Source organism: Coffea arabica, chromosome 11e, assembly GCF_036785885.1.
Source record: "Coffea arabica cultivar ET-39 chromosome 11e, Coffea Arabica ET-39 HiFi, whole genome shotgun sequence".
NCBI classification, from domain to species: Eukaryota; Viridiplantae; Streptophyta; class Magnoliopsida; order Gentianales; family Rubiaceae; genus Coffea; species Coffea arabica.
Window position 1 is genome coordinate 54,417,712 of NC_092331.1, and position 25,307 is coordinate 54,443,018.

The window sequence follows — 25,307 nt, forward strand, 5'->3', positions numbered from 1 at the left end:
ATCCACATTTGAGATTTTTACCCGACGTACATATCTAATTTTTCCTCAATAATGATAGTTCATGTCACACTTAACATGCCACTCCCCACAATCCAAGAACCCTCTCCTGGTGTGAGCTCATTAAGAGTTCTGATACCACATGTGACGGTCCCACCTCCTTTTAGGGTGTACCCTAAAAGTTAGCAGATCGTCTGCTTGACTCTTGCCATGACTCATTAATTTCGCATTAACTTCAAAGATAACATTGTGGTATACTAAAACCACACGTTCAAATCTTTTACAATGCCAAGTTTAATACAAAACTTCAACCGTGATAGGATACTAGATAATTTACAATCACAAAAGACTTCATGTTAACTCCCTAAACTCTCTCATTCGTTTCTCGACTACCAACTTCTGTAAAAAAAATAAACTACAAGGTTGAGCTAAAACTCAGTGAGATTTGCCGAACAAGTAACATTCAATAAACACTTAAATCAGTACAATTAAGTAAGTAGTGCATATTTCACTGTATAATCACTTTAAAAAGGATACAAACTCCTCCTGGGAGTCATTTCAATATCACTGTACATTCATTTCAGTGTCGCGATACATTTATTTCAATATCATTGCACACTTCGCCAATTCACCCCCTTATGTCCTCCAAAACAATAAACAATCTCCCATATACAATAATCAGTGCAATAATCTCTCAACTTCAGGGTAATACTCGAGTATACCGAAACAGTTACCCAAATCGTCCGTCCTATCCGACCAAACCCTTTGCTGGCTCGAATACTCCGTTGAACAGAGAGTTTTGGGGTCCAGTTCAGTCGATGTGGTAAAGTACACATACAGCTTACATTCATGCACACTTACAGTAATATTTGGTCAATTATCAACCTTCAAACTCAAATAAGCCGAGGGCCTAAAAATTACACCCCCGACTTAGAAGGCGAGAGATAATTGGGATACACTTTACAATGAATCACTAGCAATATTTCATAATAAGCACATTTATCGCATAATTTCACTTACATATATATAAGCAGTTAAATACACAAATTCGAAACACTCACAAAATACCCAAATAGATTACTCTCGAGTCTCGAATTTGTTTCCTGACTCACAGCTACTTCCTGAGAAAAGTTCATAATTCCAAAGTAAATATATAATTTATAGATGTTCACCTATTATTTATTATCCTATTATTTAAATTATTAGAATCAAGTTTGTCTTTAAAATATAAAATATAATTTATTCAATATTTATTCTACATTTCATTTTGAGACTTATTGACTTTATCATTTTAAACCAAGAAATATACGTATTTTCCAAGTTTATAATTTATAAAATATTTAAATTAGGATTAAACTATTTTCTACTCACGATTCTAAGATTAAAGTTTAGGAATACTCCATTGGTTCCCTTTTAAATTAATTAAACTCTAGGTTGTTTGTAAATTAAATTTTGTTTCACGATACCAGCCACCCTTAGGTTCTAGGGTCTTTAAAATGTTCTTGAAAACAAGATTAAGTGATTAGCAACCGTCTTATGTATCTAATTGTAATAAGTTGCCTTAAGGTTTCCAAATATTACAGGAGTTCACTTCATTACTATATTAGCTGTTAAATCAAGTTCTAGCAATATACTTCATAATTTTCATCAATATTTCATCTTCTACTTGGTAAAATATTAATCACTCAGTATTTACCCTGTCCCTGCTGAAGTTGAATCAAATAACGTGTACTATTTACGCATAAACCCAACAAAACAACATTAAGTTCCATTTTTAGATAAATGTAACTTCCTAGCAATATACATAGTCCAGCATTCATTGTTTCCCTTAAATCCTTCCTTTTAATCTCATGTCCCAACTAGACAAGTTAATTACATTTATTAAGCTACAAAGTAGCCTTATACAGAACGTGGAAAGTTTTGCAGCTAACTTAGAGGAAAAGACTGATCAACTCTTCCTTCTTTCTCTCGGCCATAAGGTAATTCAGCAGCACATTTCATAGTTTTCCTCTCATTTGCCTTAGTTTAACTCTACTCACAGAACTAGTCATAGTCACTAAATCACAGAGCAACCTTAGTTCTACCTGTGGAAGTTCACAGAGCCAGAAATTAAAAGAAAGGCTGCTCTAAAAGCTTATTTCCTTCCCCCTTTTTTTTTATCATAGCAGATTGTACCAGCTTCCTTTTATCAAATTTTAGTTAAGCTTCCTGAAGTTTTCATATTTCCAAGGCACCTATCTTTTAAGGTAAAGGATTAACATGTCTTCCATGTATTCATTAATAAGGATTTCAGAATCAGTAACAACAGGTCATGTAACCTGCTTAATTCCCTCAGACAACCAACCTGCAATCAGTCGAATGCACTTGTCCTACTATGTTCACTTTAGTTTCTACTTGTTTTGGTCTTGCTTGTTGAAGTTTACGGTCTGCATGACATTTTACATTTACTACACAGGTTTAAGAGCTAAAGTTTATAGAGGACAACCAAAGTGTCCTTCTTTTCTCTTTCGGTTGCAGTCACTAAATTTCCAGCAAAATCGTAGTCTATCAGTTGACATTTTCTTACCTTTTCCTCCTCAATTTTTGGTCTCAATCACTCATGCAGAAGATACTTAATTTGCTGCAGGTTATCCTAAGCTAGACAGGGCAGTTCCTGACCAGAATTCAGAGAAAAATTGAATAAAATTACAAGGCTGCGCAAGACTGCTACATCTGGTGCATAGCAACCTGCACCATATTACTTTCATGCCCACAGTTTCAATTCTTTCAAGCTCTTACGGTTAATCCTTCTTTTATTACTTAAAGTGGACATAATTCATGCATTCCTAGCTGTAGTTTCCATTTTTTTCTGATAACTAGTCACACAATTAGTACCTATTTCACGGTTATAAGTCAGAACTTCCTCTCAGCAAACTATCGTTTCTAAACAAAATTTCTCCGGCAACAAAACTTAGTTTTTCTTGGTTAGATTCAGCATAGACAACATTCAAATTCAAATATACCAGATGATTAAGAAGTTATATACAAATTTTTCATCATTAATGGACTAAAATCCAAACATCAGTTTTCAGTTTCTTCCAAATCTGTCCAACAGTTTTATCTCCTTCAAACAAAATTTCACCTTAGCTAAAAGTCCATTTCTTTACTAAATTCTCATGCAGCTCACATGTTAATCTATTTATACGGAATGGACAGAAGATTATTGCAAGTTCTTACCTTTTCTCCTAAAGTTTGATATTGCAGGCTGTTGAAATTTTTTGGTCCTGATTCCTTAAGTCTTAACTCCAATACCCCCTGCTTCCTTGCGACACCTTCCTTATCTTTGGTTGTTTGGTGTTGAAGCTAGTTATGCTCCTGCTCTCACTTTCTCTGTTTCGCTCTTTTTTCTCACTCCCTCTATTTTTTCTCGATGTTAGCTTGGTAAGGAGAGGAGCTGAAATTTTGTTTTGCTCTCTGCCACCGCCCAAGTTTTTGCAGTTGGTTTTCTCTTTTTCCCCACTCGGTCACCGCTTGGATTTGGCAAGCTATTGGCAGATGTTTCTCTTCAGTTTTGTCTTTATTTAAAAAGCTTAAAGATCAGGTGAAACAAATACTACTCGGTGGTAAAATTTTTCATTCGGTGCTCACCCTTCAAAGCTGCTCTATTTAGTGACTCACTCTCCAAAGCCGTCCTCCACTCGATTTCATGTTTGAGAATTCTGATGACTTGCTTGGCTGTATGGTAGTTTATTCGAAATCCAAGGTTAATTTGGTCTTTCAATTCTAGCTCATCTGCTTGCTAATGGTCCGTAATATTTTTTTTCTAAAATTTCAATTTTGTAGGAATTCAATTATACATTTAATTTAACCATTTATTTATTATATATAATGTTTCTAATAACAAATTAAATGTAATGGGATAAATTCGAAGTGTACACATGAATTTTCGAGTTCTCACATGCCACATTCCGAAGTCGACTTCTTGTCGAATTGTATGAGTTGATCAATTTTAGTTTAGTCCAAGTTGTTTGAGTTCACACTGAAAATTGTAAGAATTATATCAATCGGTTGAAACAGGATAAAACTCAACTTATGAGTCCATTTCCAATTTTCAATTTATAAGTTTTTTTTTCTAAAACAAAGAATTTTATTAATGAGATTGTTGGATGTCGTCCCACATGACTTGCTTGACAAAACTTAATTGGAGAGGAATTCCACAAAGATTCTGAAAGGGTGGTAGTTATTGCATGATAAGTTAAATAATGTGCAATCTTATTAGCCTCCTTTAAACTCAAAGTACATCAACAACATGGTAGTCTAATAAAGTCAAGTGAATATTTTCAATTATCGGGCCAAAAGTAGATAAAAGGTCTACCTCATCATTAATGAATTTGATAATTGAAGATGCACTGCCATCCAAAATGAAGTTTGAAATTCTTAGCATCTTAGCTAGATAAACTGCTTTTCTAACAACAAGGGGTTCAACAAGTTCAACATTTATAGAGCCCTCATGACACTTTGATAGACTAGCAATGAACACACCATCGTGTAAAAAGAATCTTTGGATCCTTTTAAGACCCATTTCCCACTTGACCATTTAGAATCTTTGGATATTCTAAATCTTGAAATATACGCACAGCAAACAAGAAATCATTACTTTTTTTTGTTGAAACGATAGATTCTATTCTACATCTACTCCTATTCTGTACCAGGGGAGGGAGGGACTTAAAGAGATCAAGGGAAACCCTTACTAGAATTGTCTTTTTTTTCAGAACATTTGGTCTAGCTTGTTGAAAGCAGGTTCTGTGTTCCTTTCAGACGGAATTCCCACTTTTGTTTCTTTGGCCATTGATTGAAGAATATACTAGATTTTTTTCTAATTTTGAGAGACTTTGCCAAATCTGTTGTACATATCTAAATAATATAGAATCTTTATCAAAAGTTCATAAAAGTTATGTTCTCCCTTCATGGGTGCCCAGAAACTGGCCGGTTGGGGTTGAAGATACTGTAAGAAAATATAAACCAAGCATTAGTATTTTGTTTTCTTTATTTAATGGCAGCATATTGTTAGTTTTTTTTTATCAGACAACAACATCTAGTTTAGCATACTCCTACTCTAGCCCACACTGAGGGGGAGGCCCATTAAGGTCTAGAGAAATCGATGGAAACTGAACCACCAAAAGATTTAGTGCATCCGTATGAATTTAGAAGAAGTCACATATAGTGGCACATTGATGGACTCCTACTACTACTCTAACCTACATTAGAAAGGGAAGAGATCCAACAGGGCCTAGAGAAACCGATGGAAACTGAACTATCATCAGACTAAACGGATATACTACGCATCCGTATAAATTTAAAAGAAGTCACATATAGTGGCACATTGATGGGAGGTAAAATTTGAACTCTTAATCTCTCACCTCACCAAAACTTAAAATTTTTGATGATAGACAACGGCCCTTTGATTGGCTAATAGATTGGGGGCTAAAGATGTTGTGGGAACATATGAGCCAAGCATTAGTGGTTTGTTTTCTTTATTTAGTGGCCGCGTGTTGTCAATTGATTTGCTAGTAGATTTGGGTTGCATGATTGTTTTGTATTCGGAACTGGTCGCGTGTTGTTAGTTGATCTGCTAGAAAATTTGGGTTGCATGATTGTTTTGCATATGTAATGGCCATGATTGGGTTGCATGATTGTTTTGTATTTGGGCCACGAGGGATTATTGTCATTAATGATTAATAGCAATAAAAATAGGAGTGGAGAGTAGATGTGGTAAAATGGATACATGATTGGTAAATGGTTTTACTTAAATAAATCATGGATAAAATTCATCCAATCCAATTATAATCATTTAATAAATGGACCTAAATGGATAGGATTTAAATGGAAAATATAAAATCATGATCCAACCATTTATCCATTTATTCTCCTAAGAAATAAAATTATTCATCCTACTCCAGCCACAGTTAGACAATTAGAGTCCAGGCAAGTGATCAAGTATAGAGTAGTAGACTAAGCACTCTAGTATTTTATTCATCACACATACACACACGCACACACTCATGATTTCCACTTACACCCTCTCTTCTGAGTCTTGGATCAAGTTCGGAAATTTGAATTCAATTATTCAAATACTGGTGTGTACTAATTAAAAGCATTAACAGGTGAACCAATTTAAAGTAACCTCAAAATCTTGCTCCTAGTTAATTCTTGAATTGGAGTTAAAAACAATCAATTTGAACTCAAAATTTAGATCTATAAGCTCAATAAATTCACTCAAAGACTTTCCTGTGGTGATACGGTGGAAGAAGAAGCAATTCGAAAGATTTGAAGGGGAATTATTCTGTTAGCCAACAACAGAAAATACTGATGTTGTAGCGTGTATTCATTGCGTAAAAAAGGTCTCTCTCTATGAGAGGCCGTTTCTCTTCTGTAGGTGTTCACGTTCTTCATACCCTCCTCCGCAAAATTCAAATTTGGATCCATTTGCGTAGGCGTCAAGTAACAACCTTCCATTAATGGAAACTTACCAGATTCATTAATGGAAGGAAACTTACTAGATTCTTCTATGGAAGGAAACTTACCAGATTTTTCCATCAGCTCTGGTTTAAGTTTTGGAGTGTCTAAGCGATAGCAGCCGTAGTTTTCTTCGCATTTTTTCTTTCCTCTTGATCAAGATGGGATAGTATTTTCTTTCTAGTTTGTTTTCTTCTGTTTTGAGTTCTGCTTCGTTTTGATAGTTGAGATAGATTTTTTTCCTTTCTATTTTTGTTAGGTTCTGTGAGTTCTGAAATTTGTAAGAGGCATTGAACAAGACTCTGTCTATTCCTATTTGTACTGGCCAGAGAGCTTCCTGGAATAGACGGAGTGATATCTGTGGGAGGGACCATGGAAAATATTGAAGAAATGTTGAGAAGGTTTAAGTTGTCTGAGGAGGAAAAGGAGGAAATTCGTTTGGATGAGGAGGAGGTGGCAAAAGGAATTCTGGAATGTAAACAAAGCTTGATTGGTGAGGTGTGGGGGGACAAGTTGGCAATATAGGGGGGATCAAGAGCTTTACAACTAATATGTGGTCTTAGGTGAAATATTTAAAGGTTGTTAAGATTGGCCATAACCTATTTCGGTTCATTTTTGATAAGGAAAGGGATATCGAGATGGTGTTGAGTAGGAAGCCATGGATCTATGATGGCCAACCTTTAATACTGAAGAGGTGGGAGGCTAGTTTGGAGGAGGGTGAGAAAACGCTAAGTAGAACTCTTATCTGGGTACAGATCTGGAATATACCATTACACTGGGTGACGAAGAAAGCTGGAAGGAAGATAGGCAGTATATTTTCAAAAGTGGAAGAGGTGATTCTGCCCCAGAGTGGAGGGAAAGAAGGTAAACACTTGAAATTTTTGGTGGAAATTGACCTGTTTATTCCACTTAATAGCAATGGTGGAAAGAGATGGCTTGAGTTCAAATACGAAAAATGTCCAGATTTTTGTTTTGGATGTGGTCTAATTGGTCATAGTGAAAAGAACAGTAGCAAAAAAGGAATGAACATGGGGAGGGAACCACAGTTTAGGAATTGGCTAAGAGCAAGCTATCCTCGTAGTCCTAATAGGAGGACTAGGAGTGGAGATAGGAGTGGGCATAGGGATGAGGAGATGAATCAAACACAGGACAACAGGGGGGAAGTAGGGGGGAACATAAGCTTTAACATACACTGAAGAATTTCACAAGAAAGAGGATCCAAAACAGGCTACTCAGGGGGAATGGTATAGGGACACTGCAGAGATAAGGGAAGAGGAGAAGATGGTACTGGTAGAAAGGGGGACTGAAGAGATTGCAAAGGAAAAGAGGGAGGGGAGTCAGGGAAAGGGAGGGATAGAGGAGGCCAGGAATAGAGATTCTGGAGGGGGAACAGGCTGATAGAGGAGTGGAGACACATGGATTTGCAGGGGGGATAGGGTCAGAGGGAGTAAGGGAAGAATCTGATGATCTGATGTGGCTGGATGGTGTTGGAAGGGAGGGAAATGAGGATAAGAATGCCAAGGAAGAAGAGGAAGGGAGAGAGGGGGAGGTAGTATCTGAGGTGGGGGAAAGAAGAGGTAGGCTGGTTAAGGAGAAGAGCGGGAGTAAAGGGAACTATACGGGTGGTAAGAGCTGGAAGAGATTGGTACTGGAGGTAAGCAAGAGAAAACCATTGGGAGAGGTCAATAGAGAGGTTGCTGGAATTGAGAAGGGAAAGAGAAAGATGGAAGGGAGGGACTGGGAAGAGGCAGTGAATCAGACAGGCAAGGAAAATGGGAAGAGGATCAGGCTTGAGAATGAACTGAGTGACTGGATGGATCTAACTAAGGAGTTGGAGTCCTCCCTAAATAGGACTCAAATGTAGAAATGAAGGTTGTGATGTGAAACTGGTGTGGAGAGCCCCTTGACAGTTCCCTAACTGAGGGAGGTCATCAGACTCCACTCTCCTTCTCTAGTGTTCTTGTCAGAACAAAGAAGAAAAAAAGCTATATGCATAAAGTAAAGCAATGGACAAAATTTGATAATGTTTTTGTGGTTGATCCTGTGGGTAAGGCAGGAGGTTTAGCTGTATTATGGAAACAGGAACTAACGGTGAAAAAGGTGCTGTTTACAAGCTTCACTATAGAGTTATTAATAGAAGATGTTGAAACTAGAGTAAACTGGTGATGTATCTGTGTTTATGCGAGCTCTGATGCTGGTGTTAGAAGAGAACAGTGGAAGGTTGTAACCAGAAGAAGTGTCTTGTGGGATGAGTATTGGGCAGTCATGGGGAATTTAAATGACATTACTTCTAATGAAGAGAAGTGGGGGGTATTCAGAGAGCTGAGGTAAGATTCCAAGACTTCAACTCTTTTATAAATACTAATGAGTTAGTTGATATTGGGTTTGAAGGGATTCCTTGAACCTGGTATAATAACTGGGGGAATGAGGGAGAAATGAAGGAAAGGTTAAATAGAATTTTGGGTTCTAGAGGCTGGATAGGGATGTTTGATAAGGCTAAATGTCTACATGTTGAAACTGAGGCTTCTAACCATTGTATGCTAGTTTTGGACACAAAGCCAGTGGGAAGGAAATGGAAGAGAAGGTTCATGTTTGATAGAAGATGGATGATGCAGAAGGATATAAGGGAGGTTATTGGGAAAGCCTGGGGTGAGGAGCAACAGGGATCCAGATTGTATAAAGTAAAATGTAAGATAAAAAAGGTTAGAATGGATTTGCTGAGTTGGAGTAAAGAGAGTCGTTGGAACTCAAAAAAATAGATTGAGCAAGTAAAGAGGGAGATTGAGGAGATGAAGGAGCACAAGCCTTGTGGCTATATGATCAAGCTAGCAGGCCTAAAAAGAAAGTTAGCTGATGCTTATAAGAGGGAAGAGCTTTTCTGGAGTCAGAAGGCAAGGGTAAAATGGCTTAAAGAAGGTGATAGGAATACTAGCTTCTTTCATGCATCTGTTGTTGGGAGGAGGAAGCGGAATAGAATTAGTTGGTTACAGAAAAGGAGTGGGGAATGGTGTGAGAATGAGGAGGAATCAAGGAAGGAAATTATTGACTATTTCCAGGATATTTACACTTCAGAAAATCCAATGGATTTTGCTGAGATTTTTCAAGGTGTCCCACAGACAGTCACTCCGGAGATGAACAGGAAGTTGACCAGGCCTGTCACAGAATAGGAAATCAGACAAGCTGTCTTCTCAATGCAACCAAACAAGTCTCCAGGACCAGATGATATGCCTCCTTACTTTTTCCAAAAATTTTGGCAAATAGTTAAATCTGATATAGTTGATGTTGTCCAAAGCTTTTTACATTCTGGTCACCTTCTGAAGTCTATTAATGAGACCTTAATCAGCCTTATCCCTAAGACTGAGAATCCAATATCTATTACTGAGTTTAGGCCCATTAGTTTATGTAATATCATTTATAAAATCATTTCTAAAGTGCTGACTAGCAGGTTTAAGAGTGTTCTGAACGTTTGTATTAGTGAGTCCCACTCTGCTTTTGTTCCTGGCAGACAGATCTTAAACAATGTCCTGATTGCCCATGAATGTGTCCATTTCCTAAAAAACAAGAGAATTGGGAGGGAGGGCTATATGGCTATCAAATTAGACATGTCCAAAACTTATGACAGAGTGGAATGGGTGTTCTTGGCTAAAATGATGCAGAAAATGGGATTTTGTCCTATGTAAATTCTGTGGATTATGGAGTGTGTTACTAGTGTCACATATTCTGTTAACATTAATGGGGAAAAAATTGGTTTTATTAAGCCTACTAGGGGACTGAGACAAGAGGATCCTTTATTCCCTTATTTGTTCCTGATTTGTGCTGAGGGACTGTCTTCTTTGATTAATCAAGCTAATTCACAAGGTTTGTTGACAGGTATGAGAGTAGCTAGGGGGGCTCCTAGATTATCCCATTTATTTTTTGCAGATGATTCTTTGATTTTTTGTAAGGCAAGTGGTGAGGAGGCAAGGAAACTGAGGAGTATTTTGGAGGTATACAAGGAGGCTTCTGGTCAGCTGATTAATATGGAGAAGTCATCATTGTTTTTCAGTAGAAATGTGAACCTTAGGCAAACAGGAGAGGTGATGAGGGAATTGCAGGAAATGAGGAAGGTGGTGCAAAGTAAGTACTTAGGACTACCTTTGGTTATTGGGAGGTCCAAGAGACAGGTCTTTGATTTCATAAAGCAAAAAATAATAATTAGGCTGTAGGGATGGAAGGAGAAGCTGCTGAGTCAAGCTGGAAAAGAAGTATTACTAAAAGCTGTTATTATGGCACTGCCAACATATGTGATGTCTACCTATTTGGTGCCAAAGGCTGTGTGTAAGGAAATATGTTCAGAGATGGCAAGGTACTGGTGGGGACAGAAGGTTGAGGAGAATAGGATCCTTTGGTTGAGTTGGGGGAAGCTAACAGAGATTAAGGCAGAAGGGAGGCTGGGGTTTAGGGAGTTGTATGAATTTAACTTGGCTCTGTTGGCAAAGTAGTTGTGGAGAATTCTGACAAAACCAAACTTACTGATGAGCAAGATTATGAAGGCCAGATACTTTAAAGGGATATCCATAAGGAGGACAAAGAGTGCTGGGACTGACTCATGGTGCTGGAAAAGCTTGCTGCAGGCCAGGTGCCTTTTAGAAGAGAGGGTAAGGAAGCAGGTAGGGGACGGTAAATCTATCAACATTTGGAAGGACAGATGGCTTCCAGAAACTGAGGATGGAAGCGTAACGACTAGGAAGGAGGAGGGGGTAGAGGTGCAGAGAGTGTGTGAGCTAATCAAGGATGGAGTATGGGATAGAGAGTTGATTGATCAGATTTTTGATAAGAATGAAGGCAGGAAAATTATGAGCATTCCACTTAGCATGGAGCCTAGAAAGGACAGGTTATATTGGGAGTTCTCAAGTACTGGGGTGTATACAGTGAAGTCTGGGTATAGATTGGCCAAAAGCAAGAAAAGGAGGGAGAGTCAAGGGAGGCATGGAGCAGAATCCAGTAGTAGGAAGGGAAGTGCAACTTAGAGTTGGAACTTCTTATGGGGATTGAATGTGAAGCATAAGCTGAAGCATTTTATCTGGAAATGCCTGGAAGGCATTTTACCAGTGAATGCAGTGATTAAGGATAGGTGCTTGAAAGGTGATCACATGTGTAGGGGGTGTGGTGAGAGTGCAGACCCCATTGAGCACATGTTGTTCTTCTGCAGTCATGCTTTGGCTATTTGGAAAGCTGCCTCTGTGAGCTGGAGGGTCTGGAGGATTACAGAAGTAAATTTTGGTTGTGGTAGGAAGAATTGAAAGGAGCTGCGGATCAGGAGTTGGGAAGTGAGCATATAGTACTGACTATCAACCTCCTTTGGCAAATTTGGAAGTCAAGGAATGAGAGACAGTTCAATGGCCAGGGAAGGAATCCTTTAGCTGCAGTTACCAAGGCAGTGGGGGAATGGAAAGAGTTCCAGGATGCTCAAAAAGAGGAGATGGACTTTCAAGGCAGCAACAAGGGTGAAGGTGAGGTTCCCAATAGCTGGAGTTTGCCTCAGAAGGGTTGGATTAAGATAAATTCAGATGCTGCATTACAACAGAAGGAAGGTTTGGCAGGTTGGGGAATGGTTGCCAGGGATTGGAAAGGGAAGGTGCTAGGAGCTTGGGCAATACCAAACTCTAGTTGTTCTAATCCAAAGCTGGAAGAATCAATGGCATTAAGAGAAGCCATGGTGAAGGCGAAGCAGCAAGGATGGAGAAGGGTGATGTTTGAATCAGATTGTCTTATGGTGGTGGAAGAGATCAATAGGGAGCAAACTAATGTGATAGGATCAGTAGTGTTATCTGATATCATGAAACTTAGAACAAAATTTGACGAATGTTGTTTTACTTTTACCCGAAGAATAAACAACTATGTTAGTGACAAACTTGCCAAAATGGCATTAAACTTGAGAGAACAAACTGAATGGAAGGATGTCTTCCCAGTCTGGCTACTTGAGCTGGGGCAAGCAGATGTTGCGGGCCGTTGCCCATCTCTTATGTAAAAGTTTACCTTTATCAATAAAATATTGCCGTTGAGACAAAAAAAAAAAAAAAAAGACTTTCCTGTGGTAGCAGCTACCAGAGCCTTTCCCCAAGAGAGGAACTAAAATTCCATTTTGATGCAAACTCTCTGGGTTTTCGAGCAGGTCGAAAGTTTTATCGTTGATTAGTGCATGTTTGTATCTGAGTCTAGGTATGTTGTGAGATTTTTTCTTCTTTTTATTTTTTTAATGATAATTGGATTTACATGCTTGACATGGATTATCCATTTAAATCCACCAACTTATGTGAATTTAATTGGTCGTCCATTTAAGTCCATCAAAAAAAATTTTTTGTCATCCAAATCTATTTTGAGTATGGTTTATTTGGATGGATAAATGGATGTGAATCCAAATTGGCACTTCTAGTAGAGAGGCTTTAAGAGAGTCAGCAGCCTCTCTGTTCATGAGTTCTCGTTTTTATTGTGTAGCTGCAGCCGTGTGAATAGTGGAAGAAGAAAATTCCCTTTGCCTTTTTGACCGATCTCTTGTGAATTTTTTCTGTGGGCTTATGTTTGTGATTGATTTGGGTCATAGACAGTATTCCTTAGATGGTCGACGGTTTTTAGTTTATATGTCTATCTAAAATTTTGAGAAATGATATGAATCAAAACTATAAATCATGGGAGTGATTATCATATTTACAACTGTCCCTCCTCTCCATTCCATGGCTGCTGATGTGGTAAGCTTAGACAATCAAAACAGTTTTTTTCTCTTGGAGTGGGAAATGTATATTTGGATTATATCCTATTATGGACTCACAATATTTTTTTTTTTTTGAGGAGAACAAAAGGATGTATTAATTAGATTGTTGGAATTTGTCCAACACCAATTATTTGACAAAGGTCAAAAGAGAATTCTAAAGAGATTCAAGTGGCTATTCACAATATTCATATAGCTATTCTAGACGAGAAATAAGGTCCCGTATGGTAAATAAGTTTTTTGGGTGTTGGTTTAAAATTTTACTGTAACTTATTATAGATGTTGTAAAATTTTTTTTTAAAATATAAAAGTTTTTTTCTTTTCTTCTTCTTTCTTTCCTTTTCCTTTTCTTTGCTCTCCACGTCTTCTCCCTCACCTTACCACTGGCTGTCCGCGGGCGTCGATAGTTGCAGGGAGGGAGGGGGAGGGTGGCAGGGGAGGGAGAGGGGAGGAGGAGAGAAAAGGAAAAAAATTTGCAGCTGCTAGCGTCGAAGGCGGTGGTAGGTTGATGTGGGGAAGGAAGAAGAAGAAAGGAAAGAAGGGATATTTTTTGGAATTTTTTTTGGTATTTTTGAAGTGTGTATTTTAAAAGTTTTGAAATTTTTTTTGAGATTATTATAATTAAAATTGTTTAAAAACTTGTAAAAAAAAAAAAAAAAAACTTGGCCAAAAACTTTGCTTCCAAACAGGGCCTAAATTATCTATTGATTGATTTGAACGTGATCGGTATATACGGAATACTTTCTAGTTTCTAATAAGCAAAGTGCACTAATACGCAAAGTACACGATAACACTGGCTCTGAATTGTAAAAAACAAAAATGATAATACTGCATATGTTTTGATAACTCATTATCTGAATTTTTTGTTACATTTTGAAAATGTTTTTCAATGACTTTTTAAATTTTTTAATATTTTTTTACTGCACATATATTACGTAATAAAAGAATGCTTTAATAAATAATATAACAAATAATTCTGAATAATCTTCAATCCAAATAATGAACGTTCGAACAGTCAATCTGACCAAAGTGAATGGCTATGACATGGAAAGCATAATGGGACCTCTTGAGTCTTGACCAGATAACATATTGCTCTATTCTTCCACTAATGCTCGCAGTTGACGGTGGTATGTTGCTGTCTACAATAAATATATGTAGAAAAATGCAGGCACTCAACAAAACAAAACAAAAATAGTCAACATCAATTGTTGCTAACGCCGTCATGGTTTTCATGAATTAGACAACAATCTAAGAACGAGCTAAAAGAACACGTACTATTGATAAGATCACTTCTTGCAAATTACAAACAATGAATAACTTCTTGAACTGGTACAAATTTTTACAGCACTCAGATTCTCACACATCCCAATGATGTGGTCAAAAGACAGCTTCATATTATATGATACCACAGGCACGAACAATTCCAAGTTTGAAGCTCTAAAATTACATTCACCAATACACCGATTAAACAACATAAACATGAAAAGAAGATAAACCATGACTTTGGCCAAATGGTTTTATTGCCATCTTCCTCATCATTTATCTGCTCATCCCTCCTTCAACTGTAGGAGCCACTGCGGTCATTGAAACTCCTCCTTTATTCTGCCTCTCCATGTTTCCATGCCATCCTGGATGCAAAAAGATTTAGCCAAATTAGGTCATCTTACTTTAATGAATTAAAGGAAATAAGCGCTAATTGAAATTACCAATTTCCATCTCAAATCCTCGATTTTTCAGCTCACGATACTCCTGGCACAAGGCACACGGCTCACAAAAGCAGTGGACTAAGCAATCCCCACAGGGAGTTTCATGCAAGGAGTGTTGCTGCCTCATCTTTGACCGGTAGAAACAAGAGTAGAAACAGGCACAGCCAGTCACACAGGCAATAAGTGTATAAAGGGCTCCATTTGATCCACACGCTGCATCAAGATTTAGCGAAATCAAACATCATATAAGAACAATTATGGCAAAATTTATAGTACAACTTCTTTTAGCAAAAGTTGCGGTCCAATTATTTATCTATATTGCCATCTTTTTAATTTTCTTGAGAAAAAGAATGGCACATGATTAGTCAAATAAATAAAAAGAAATAGACTTACAGCTTGATCCTTTATCTACAATCTCAGCAACTTGTCCGAAAGTAATGCATGGGCACCAGCATGTGATGCAACCTGGTTGATTAACAAAAGGGCAATCGAAATAAGCAAGTAATTTCAATTGTCAAGAAACAAAGCTAAATAGGCAGCGCGTGTCACACACGCCCCACCGCGAAAGGGGCCATTTCTAGACAAGAAACTTACAGTTCCGGACATCGGAAGTGCAGTCACACAAACCAGTTGACCAGGGGACCTGAGGTTTAGGCTTGACAGCGTAGCTTTGCTGATCTGAATAGTAACTTTGGGTTGAGCCAGTGCTGACTGGAATTCCAGTTGTGAATTCGCTTCCGTATGAAGCTGGTGGTGCTGAATACTTTAGATCCTCCTTCAAATTCGAATTGTACATGATGAAATTTGGGATTGTGAACTGGGATGACTTTGATATGATTTGGAAAAAAAGCAGATATACAGGAAGAAGATGAAGTTTACAAAGACACGATTCAAGTGCTTATAAATAATTAAATACTATCGGTGCAAGATATAAATAATATAATGTTGACAGAGTCTCTAAGGCCCACCAAAACTGCTGATTCAAGTCGGTCAACACTCAACAGCATGTATATTAATTTGATTTTTTATATAATTTTTTTTCAATTGCAGAGAAACCAAACCAACAGCATGTGCGCGTGTTGAATGAGTTTCATTCTATCTTTTCTTCTCTTTTTTTTTTTCTTTGAAAAGTTGGGGAAATTACGAATGAGTTTCGAATCAAGAATCTTTAGGTTTGTTGGATAGACTACTTCAAGAAGCTTCATTGCACTGTCTAAGCAGCTCAAACGTGTAAAGATCGTGAATTCTTGCCTGGTTTGGATCGTGTCTTTTCCACAAATATTTTTTCATTTGGATTTTTTATGGAGAATATTTTCTTAACATATATTTTTTTAATTCCTTTTCACCTCAAATGCATTACATATCAAGAAAAGTGCTACAATGCTACTTTTGTTATAAAACTCTCAAAAAATGCAATTCAAATGAACTCTTAAACTTTCTTGTTGAAAAAGGCCCTCTCATTATTCGCCCTATAAATTTTTCCAACTCCTATGATTTTATTACTAGCAAAGTGTTTTATAGTATTTTTTTTTTCAAAGAAGTAGATGTGAATGAACAATTCATCGTTGTTGCATTCAAAAATTAATATAATGTGATATGACAATGAAATGCTGCCTAATTAATAAGACATTTTACCTGTAATTGACCAATTATGAGATCGCGTCATAAAAAAAAGAAGTGTAAACCACCGTTGATCCTCTCTTATAAAAATGAAAAGAAATCGATATAATTTATCTTATCATGTGGTCCTCTCAAGTGTATTTAACAAACTACTATCCAATCGTCTATTGCCTCGTATTATCTTTCTCATCCATGTAAGGTTTTACTAATCAAACTTGTCTTTCTAAGAATAGAGAGAGAACAAGTTTTGTTAATTTATTTGTGACCGGAACTTAGTTTTTTTTTTTTTTTTTTTTTCAACGGCAATAGACCGCAACTTAGTTCAATGGGGGATAATATATAGCGAGGAAACTTCCGGGACGCGTTTGGAGGACTCGGGAATTGGGCCCTTCTGAGCCGGCGTCAACACCAAGGTTTGATTGTTGGGATAATTTCAAAAACCTCCCTTGAGGTTTCTGACAATTGCACTCAGCTCCCCTTAAGTTTAAAAAATTACACTTACCTCCCATAATATAGTAAAATACCTATAATATCCTTCACTTGGTAGACAATTTTAAATTAAAAGCAATAAGTTTACAAAACCCAAAAAAAAAAATATTTTTCTATCTCTTGTTTATTTTCGTTCTCTCTTTTCTAGTCAACATAACATCTTTTTATTATCTTCAGTTTTGTGGATATTAACAAATTAAAATTACAAAATCAACAGAGTGAGCAGATTATGTGTCAAATTAGAAGGAAATGAAGAGCCTCACAATGATAGATAAATAAATAATGAAATTGATAATTGAAATAGGAAGAAAAACTGAAGATGTGAAATTTGTCATATTTTGTTTGTTATCAAATTTTTTTTTATAAAATGTCAATAATTATATAAGGATTTTTTGCATTGGATTAGAAATTTTTTATTATGATTTTATTGTGGAGGTAGAATTTATTTTCTATTTTTTAAATATCAACATTTTTAAGACCATAGGAGGGTTGTAATTGTGGTTCTAGGTAAAATTAGCTTGTATTAAAAATATATTTGAACATTGATATTTAATTTTGGGGTATAAAATTGGTTATTAATGGGGTTTGTGTGTATTTTTTTTTTTTTGCATGACAAATATTGATACTGTGTATACAATTTGAAATCTTTTGAATGGCTATTTGAATTTAGAATTTATGCTTGAATGGTTGTTAGGAATTAGGTTTGTGAATTTGTACAAAGTGTGGAAGAAATGATATTTTTCGTTCTTAGTTTTGTGCAAAATGGCATTTTAGGATTTTTGAGAGAAAAACTAGTTTGTTGAACCTACATTTTTACTAAATAATAAAAATATGGGAGGTACATGTAATTTTTAAAATTTGAGGAAGCTCTTTGTAATTGTTAAAAACTTGGGGAGATTTGTGAAATTATCCCTTGATTGTTTTGACTACTGTCCTTTGAGATTGACGATCCTTTGGGTCTTTGGCTTGATAGATTGCAATTTCTTCGAGGATTAGAAATGAAGAAATCGTCATGATTCCTTCTTTTTTTACTGGATGGAATAAATGATGCCATTTTGGCCATTTTTACTTTTACGTCATCCCTTTGGATAACAAGTATTATTATTTTTATTACTTCACAAAGCAATTGTCATAAATAGTAAATTAATGAATAATTACTTGGAAGAAATAAAAGAAAAAACCTAGCTTAGTTGCTCCATTCAGTAGAAGAACAAAATAAAAGGACAAGATTGGGCGTGGGATAAGTTGTTGCCATAATCATTGAATATGTTTTACTTGTTCAAAGCTATAAGTTGTTACCTTGTGACCCTTTGTTTTGTTTTGTTTGGTCCAATAATTAGAGGAGGACTATCAGAATTTTGCTCGCTGTCAAATTCAAGATTCAAATCTTGAACTTGATAATTTGAAAGTGGACGTGTGTGGAGAGGGAAGGGAGGGTAAAAATAATTTTAAAAAAATACTACAATTCATAGTAGGTAAAAATGTTGAAATCAATTGATTATTCATTTGTTTATTAGATCATAGTAAAGTTTTATTGGTTTTTTCATTTGTTTAAGCTTTAGTTACAGAACAAGTCAGTTTGGATTGAGATTTTTTTTCCTAAAAATTTTTTGTTGCATTTTAATCTTTTTTTATCCATTTTTTTATTTTACATATATCCAATCTCAAAAAATGTTGTAGTATTATTATCAAAAAAAATTTCAAAAAATCTTCAATCCATATAGATTAGCAATTACATATAGTACTTTAGTTGCATTACATTCGAGCAAGCTGTTGCCTCTCCTCCATGACCCAAAATGTGACTAGCTTACACATAATAGTTGCACAAGTAACTTGACAAGTTGATGGTCCACTCACACACCCGGTTACACCTATGCACTTTAATGCGTTCGCGTGTATATGCTACTAAAGAACTCTTTTAATATCTGCAAACTTTTATATGGTTTTGGGTACAAGACAAACATGTCTCATATTTTCTTTGTTGGGACACTTTCATTTTCCGTAACAAATAGACAGGTAACTAAATATACGTCCTAATTCGATATTTTATATCTTATAAAAGTATCAAAACTATAGTTGTATACGTTTTCAAAACATCAAATTCGTAGATTTAGAATGGAGGAACATGAATTTGATCTCTCTCTTAAAATTGTTGGAAAAGGGGTACTAGTACAGACACATAATATCAGAGTTAGCGCAGGACAAATTTCTCTTTTTCCAAGTTCAATTAAAATAGGAATAAACCAAATCACCAAGTAATAGTACCAGCAGTGATAATAAAATGTAAGAAAAATAAAAGGCACAGGACACCAAGATTTTTATGTGAAAAACCCAAATTGGGAACAATCACTGGACCTAGTCCAGTCAAAATCTCCACTATCACAATAATGGGAATACACAGGTCTACCAAAAAATATTCGAATGACAATAATATCACCACCACCAACCAAGCAAATCTGCTATAAAATCACCCTAAAAAACTACAACTGTCAAAATAGTGGGTTTGGAAAGGTATTACCAAACAAAGAGGAAATTCGAAATCTGAACAGGTAGATGAGTAGAACCTGATGAGAGGATCGCGTGGGTAAAATTTCGTCTCAATCGGGTTCCGAATCACCCTCCAATCAAGATCTTGAAGTTTTTCTCTCTCTAGCTCTTTCTCTCTCTTCGTTTTTCTCTCAACCAGCAAGAGATGGCGGCTGACTTTTTTTCCTCACACGTAGACCGAAGAAAGAATCCCATATGCGGCTGCACCCTTTTCTTTTTAAGTCCAATCTTGACTTAAACCTAAGTGTTTGGTTTTGTGGTTTGGCCTACAAATGGGCTGCCCCACAAACCCAACAATCTCCCCCTCCAACTCATTTGGGGGGTTCCATCAAATCTACTTTTTGTCTGCAAAATAAGAGTTTCTCCTTAGGCAATGCCTTGGTAAACATATCAGCACCATTATCATTTGTATGCACCTTCTCAAGTGTCAATAACTTGGAATCCAATACTTCTCGAATCCAATGATATCTCACATCAATGTATTTGGACCGAGAGTGAAATGTGGAGTTCTTACATAAATGAATAGTACTCTGGCTATCACAATAAAGACTATACTTCTCTTGTTTCATACCCAACTCTTGAAGGAATTTCTACAACCAAAGAGTCTCCTTGCATGTTTCAGTGGTTGCAATGTACTCCGCCTCCGTACTAGAAAGAGCGATACACTTCTGTAGCTTACTTTGCCATGACACTGCTCCCCCTGTAAAAATCATCAAGTACCCAGATGTGGACTTCCTATTGTCAAGATCACCTTCCATATCTGCATCAGTGTATCTATCTAACATAGTTTTACCATTGCCGAAACATAGACACAATCTAGAAGTTCCCTTGAGATACCTGAAAATCCATTTGACCGCATTTCAGTGCTCCTTACCAGGATTAGAGAGATACCGACTGACTACTCCAACTGCATGAGCAATATCTGGTTTGGTGTAAATCATAGCATACATCAAGCTACCAACAGCCGAAGCATAAGGAACCTTCTTCATGTCTTTTTTATCTTTCTCACTTATAGGACACTGCTTGATATTCAGTTTAAAATGACCTGTAAGTGGAGTTGAGACTTCCTTAGTTTTACTCATGTTAAACCTGTTGAGTACTTTCTCAATGTATTTTTCTTGAGACAACCAGAGCTTCCAATTTTGCCTGTCACGTGAGATTTTCATCCCCACTATCTGTCTACCCGGACCCAAATCCTTCATTGCAAAGAATTTACTTAACTCCTTTTTCAACTTGTCAATTTTTATAGTATCACGGCCAATAATCAACATGTCATCAACATATAGCAAGAGAATAACAAAATCACCATCTGAAAATTTTTTCACATAAACACAGTGATCAGATGTAGTCTTGTGATACCCATGTTCTGTCATGAAGGAGTCAAATTTCTTATACCACTGTCTCGGTGCTTGTTTCAACCCATACAAACTCTTCTTGAGACGGCATACAAGATTTTGCTTACCACTTTCTTTGAACCCCTCCGGTTGTTCTATGTAGATCTACTCTTCCAAGTCGCTATGCAGGAAGGCTGTCTTCACATTAAGTTGTTCGATCTCCAAATTTAAACTGGCTGCAATACCAAGAACAACTCGAATTGAAGACATTTTTACCACAGGAGAGAAGATTTCTTCAAAATCTATACCATTCTTTTGATTAAATCCCTTCACAACCAATCTCGGTTTGTACTTTGGTTGTGAACTGTGCTCCTGAGTCTTCAGCCTGTAGATCCATTTATTCTTTAGAACTCTCTTGCCCTTAGACAGTTTTATTAGCTCATAAGTGTGATTTTCATGCAGGGACACCATCTTCTCTTGCATGGCTGGCAACCAATCTTCTTTATTCTCATACTCTAAAGTCTTACAATAGGACTCTGGCTCTCCTCCATCTGTTAACAACAAATATTCATGAAAATTATATCTGCTAGAAGGTCTCCTCTCTCTGATAGATCGCCTAAACTCATCCTGTAGTGGTGGTGGTGGAGTAGGTGGTGCCTCATGCTCAGGTTCATCAGCAGTAGGATTATCACCATCATTAACATCCTCTCGCTGCTCTGTCTCAGTTCCCCATTGATTAAAATCAGCAGGTATTGGAATTGGATGTGGATCTGAATTTGAGCTAGCAGGAATGTCATCTGAAGATTTTGAGTTATCACTTTTATCAATGTTTTCAATGGTTTGATCTTCAAAGAAGACAACATCTTTACTCCTGATCACCTTCTTCTCAATAGGATCATACAATCTGTAATCAAAATCTTCATGTCCATAACCCAAGAAAATGCATTGCTTTGATTCTAAATCAAATTTTGACCTCTCATCTTTGAAAATATGAACAAATACCCGACAACCAAAAACTTTCAAGTGCTTAAAGGACACATTTTTTTCCGTCCATACCCTCTCTGGGATATCACCATTTAGAGGAACTGATAGAGAAAGATTTATCAAATCAATTGCAGTCCCCATTGCCTCACCCCAAAAGGATTTTGGCAACTTAGCATTAGAGAGCATACATCTGACCCGTTCAGTGATGGATCTATTCATCCTCTCTGCTACTCCATTCTCTTGAGGAATTTTTGGTATAGTTTTCTCCAATCTGATCCCACGGGACTTGTAATAGATTTCAAATGGTTCTCTATACTCACCACCATTATCAGCACGTATACACTTTAACTGCTTACTAGTTTCTCTTTCAACTTTGCTATGAAAGTCTTTAAACATATCCAAAACCTGATCTTTGGATTTCAAAGCAAAACACCAAACATTTTTAGCAAAATCATCAATAAAAGTTACAAAATAAACAGCACCACCAAGAGACTTATCTTTCATATAACAAACATCAGTGTGCACCAATTCTAAAGGATTCAATTTTCTAGATGGAGGAAAATTTTGAAATGTAACTCTGTGTTGTTTCCCATAAATACAGTCAACATAGGGTTTAAGTGCATTATCTCTAATTTCAGGTAGGAGTTGTTTGCGAACAAGTGTCTAAATCCCTTTTTCACCCATGTGCCCAAGTCGCCTATGCCAAAGGTCAATTGATGAATCACGAACTGCATTGACTTCTCCCTTCCTCAACTTGGCTTGCATCATGTAGATGGGTACTCTGCTTCTTTCTTCTAGCAACAATGAGATTTCCTTTGCTGAGTTTTCATTTGCCTCCACCTTGCAAGTTATGGTAATTCTCATCGTCAAATTTTTCTGTAGAAATAAGATTAAGACGAATATCAGGGACAAGTCGAACATTTCTCATTATCAGTTGGCACCCGGTATCTGTGTCCAAGTATATGTCTCCCATACCAACAACTTTGCATGATACCTCATTTTTCATCCTAACATATCCAAAATCTCTTTCGGTCTAGGTTGAGAAGAAATGCCTGTGAGAAGTAACATGGTAGGATGCACGCGAATCAACTACCCAATCACTATCATAATGAATAATATTCACCTGACTATTATCACATTACACAAACATGTCATCATGAGCTGCTACAACTGCTGTAGTCTCTTCATCACCTTTTTCCTTCGCCTTACCATTTTTTTCAGTTTGTTCCCGTTTTAGAATTCTGCATTCTTTCATATAATGCTCATTCTTCTTTATAATGCTCATTTTTCTTACAATAATAGCATGTAATATTTTTCCGTGACTCAGACCTGTCTCTGGATTTGTCATTTCTGTTGTGGGGTCATCTACTTTTATTTCTCCCTCTTCTTTTTTTCTTTTCTGTCACCAGGGTCTAGGACTCATAGACAATTCCTTGTTCCTTCCTCCTGAACTCTTCATTCATCATGGCCTCTTTTGCAATAGCCATGGTCAACACACCATTGGGAGCTGAATTGCTGAAGGAGACCACCATGGTTTCCCAACTATTCGATAGTGAACTGAATAGTAATAAAGCCTGCACTTCATCATCCAAATTCAAATTTAATGTAGTTGCCTGGTTTATCAATCCCTGAAAATTACTCAGGTGTTCAGTCATATCTTCCCCATCTTTATAACTCATCCGAGTAATTTGCTTCAGACAACTAGCCTTGTTCAACCAGTCTTTCGTTCATACATACTTTCAAGCTTTTTTCATAATACATCAGTTCTTGTATCATTAGCAAAATTTTGAAAATATTTTGATCAATCCATTTTCTAATATTACCAACAGTTTTTCTATGCATAACAGCTCATTTTTCATCACTTATATCACTTGGTCTACCTTTATCCCCTAGAACAGGTTCAAACAAATCTCTACAATACATGTAATCTTCCATTCTAGACTTCCAAATGGAATAATTAGTAGCATTCAATTTTATCATGCAACCACTATCCGAATCATTCATTTTTAACCAGTACAAATGAGCAGTCCAACCTGATTGCTCTGATACCACTTGTTGGGAAAGGGGTACTGGTACAGACACACAATATCAGAGTTAGCCCAAGACAAATTTCTCTTTCCCCAAGTACCAATTAAAATAGGAATAAACCAAATCACCAAGTAATAGAACTAGCAGTGATAATAAAATGTAAGAAAAATAAAAGACACAGGACATCAAGATTTTTACGTGGAAAACCCAAATTAAAAAAAATCACAGGATTTAGTCCAGTCAAAATCTCCACTATCACAATAATGGGAATACACAGGTCTACTCGAAAATATTCGGATGACAATAATATCACCACCACCAGCCAAGCAAATTTGTTATAAAATCACCACCAAAAGTTACAACTGTCAAAGTAGTGGGTTTGGAAAGGTGTTACCAAACAAAGAGAAAATTTAAAATCTGAACCGGTAAATGAGTAGAGCCTGACGAGAGGATCGTGTGGGTAAAATTTTGTCTCAATCGGGTTCCGAATCACCCTCCAATCAAGACCTTAAAGTTTTTCTCTCTCTAACCCTTTCTCTCTCTTCGTTTTTCTCTCAACCAGCAAAAGATGGCGGCTAACTTTTTTTCCTCACACGCAGACCGAAGAAAGAATCCCACATGCGGCTGCACCCTTTTCTTTTTAAGTCCAATCTTGACTTAAACCTAAGTGTTTGGTTTTGTGGTTTGGCCACAAATGGGCTGGCCAACAAACCCAACAAAAATAACAATAATGACTCCTGAGCTTCCTTTCGTTACACAAGCATCCTAACAAGAAACAATGGGTAGAGGGCTGTTTTGTAAATACATTGGCCGGTAATTTTGTAAAATGCCAGGCCATTTGAACCCTTTTTTTTTTTTTCTTTGAGCAACAGGCCATTTGATCTTTGAAGTTGGTTTAATTTAGAGCATCTAAGAGGTGTGTACAAGCATGAAATTTTGGGAATGGAAGTAAAAAGTGAATGCACAAATAGTTGAAGCTATTTTTTTCCTTAAAAATGAAAACAGAAAATGAAAAACACAAGCACATAATTGAGATGCTTTTTCATGTGTATTTTAGTACATAACCTCCTAATTGCTATATTTTCCAGCATGTCAAATGCACAAATAGTCAAAATTGAGCTCCAAAATTGGCTTGGATTAAAAGCTCAAGAACTTATTGCAGACTCCTAGATAGAGGTAACACATCAACATGTTCTGATATTTCAGCTTCCTTTGCCACAAAGCCTCTTCAATTAGGCGTCAATGATTTTGAATTTTACATAAATTATAATATGAAAAAAAAATTTTGTTAGCATAACTTTTTTCTGATAAAAAAACTTATATGAAATAAAAAGATAATCGAAAATTAGACGTATAATA

The 25,307-nt window shown here is 36.6% G+C and overlaps 1 protein-coding gene and 1 long non-coding RNA gene across 2 annotated transcripts; both read right to left on the minus strand.

Moving 5' to 3' along the window:
- Positions 1 to 485: 485 nt before the first annotated feature.
- LOC140021554 (uncharacterized) lies at positions 486 to 3,542 on the minus strand. Its single transcript, XR_011825414.1, has 2 exons — positions 3,214 to 3,542; positions 486 to 1,118 (listed from the first exon to the last, which is right to left on the minus strand). It is a non-coding gene; the product is annotated as an uncharacterized lncRNA (long non-coding RNA).
- Positions 3,543 to 14,489: 10,947 nt separating this feature from the next.
- On the minus strand, positions 14,490 to 15,850 carry LOC113719418 (protein PLANT CADMIUM RESISTANCE 2-like). The gene is made up of 4 exons (XM_027244626.2): positions 15,541 to 15,850; positions 15,340 to 15,411; positions 14,947 to 15,159; positions 14,490 to 14,868 (listed from the first exon to the last, which is right to left on the minus strand). Exons 1-4 carry the CDS (start codon positions 15,740 to 15,742, stop codon positions 14,780 to 14,782), a joined length of 576 nt encoding a protein of 191 aa, XP_027100427.1. The 5' UTR covers positions 15,743 to 15,850; the 3' UTR covers positions 14,490 to 14,779.
- Between the last annotated feature and the right edge of the window lie 9,457 nt (positions 15,851 to 25,307).

Bases quoted from the DNA above. Each gene is read 5' to 3' on its own strand.
- LOC113719418 (XM_027244626.2), bottom strand. From the start codon at position 15,742: ATGTACAATTCGAATTTGAAGGAGGATCTAAAGTATTCAGCACCACCA. The intron at 15,412-15,540 runs GTAAGTTTCTTG...TTAATCAACCAG, and splicing joins CACTTCCGATGTCCGGAACT to GTTGCATCACATGCTGGTGC. The intron at 14,869-14,946 runs GTAATTTCAATT...TTTTGCATCCAG, and splicing joins AGGATTTGAGATGGAAATTG to GATGGCATGGAAACATGGAG.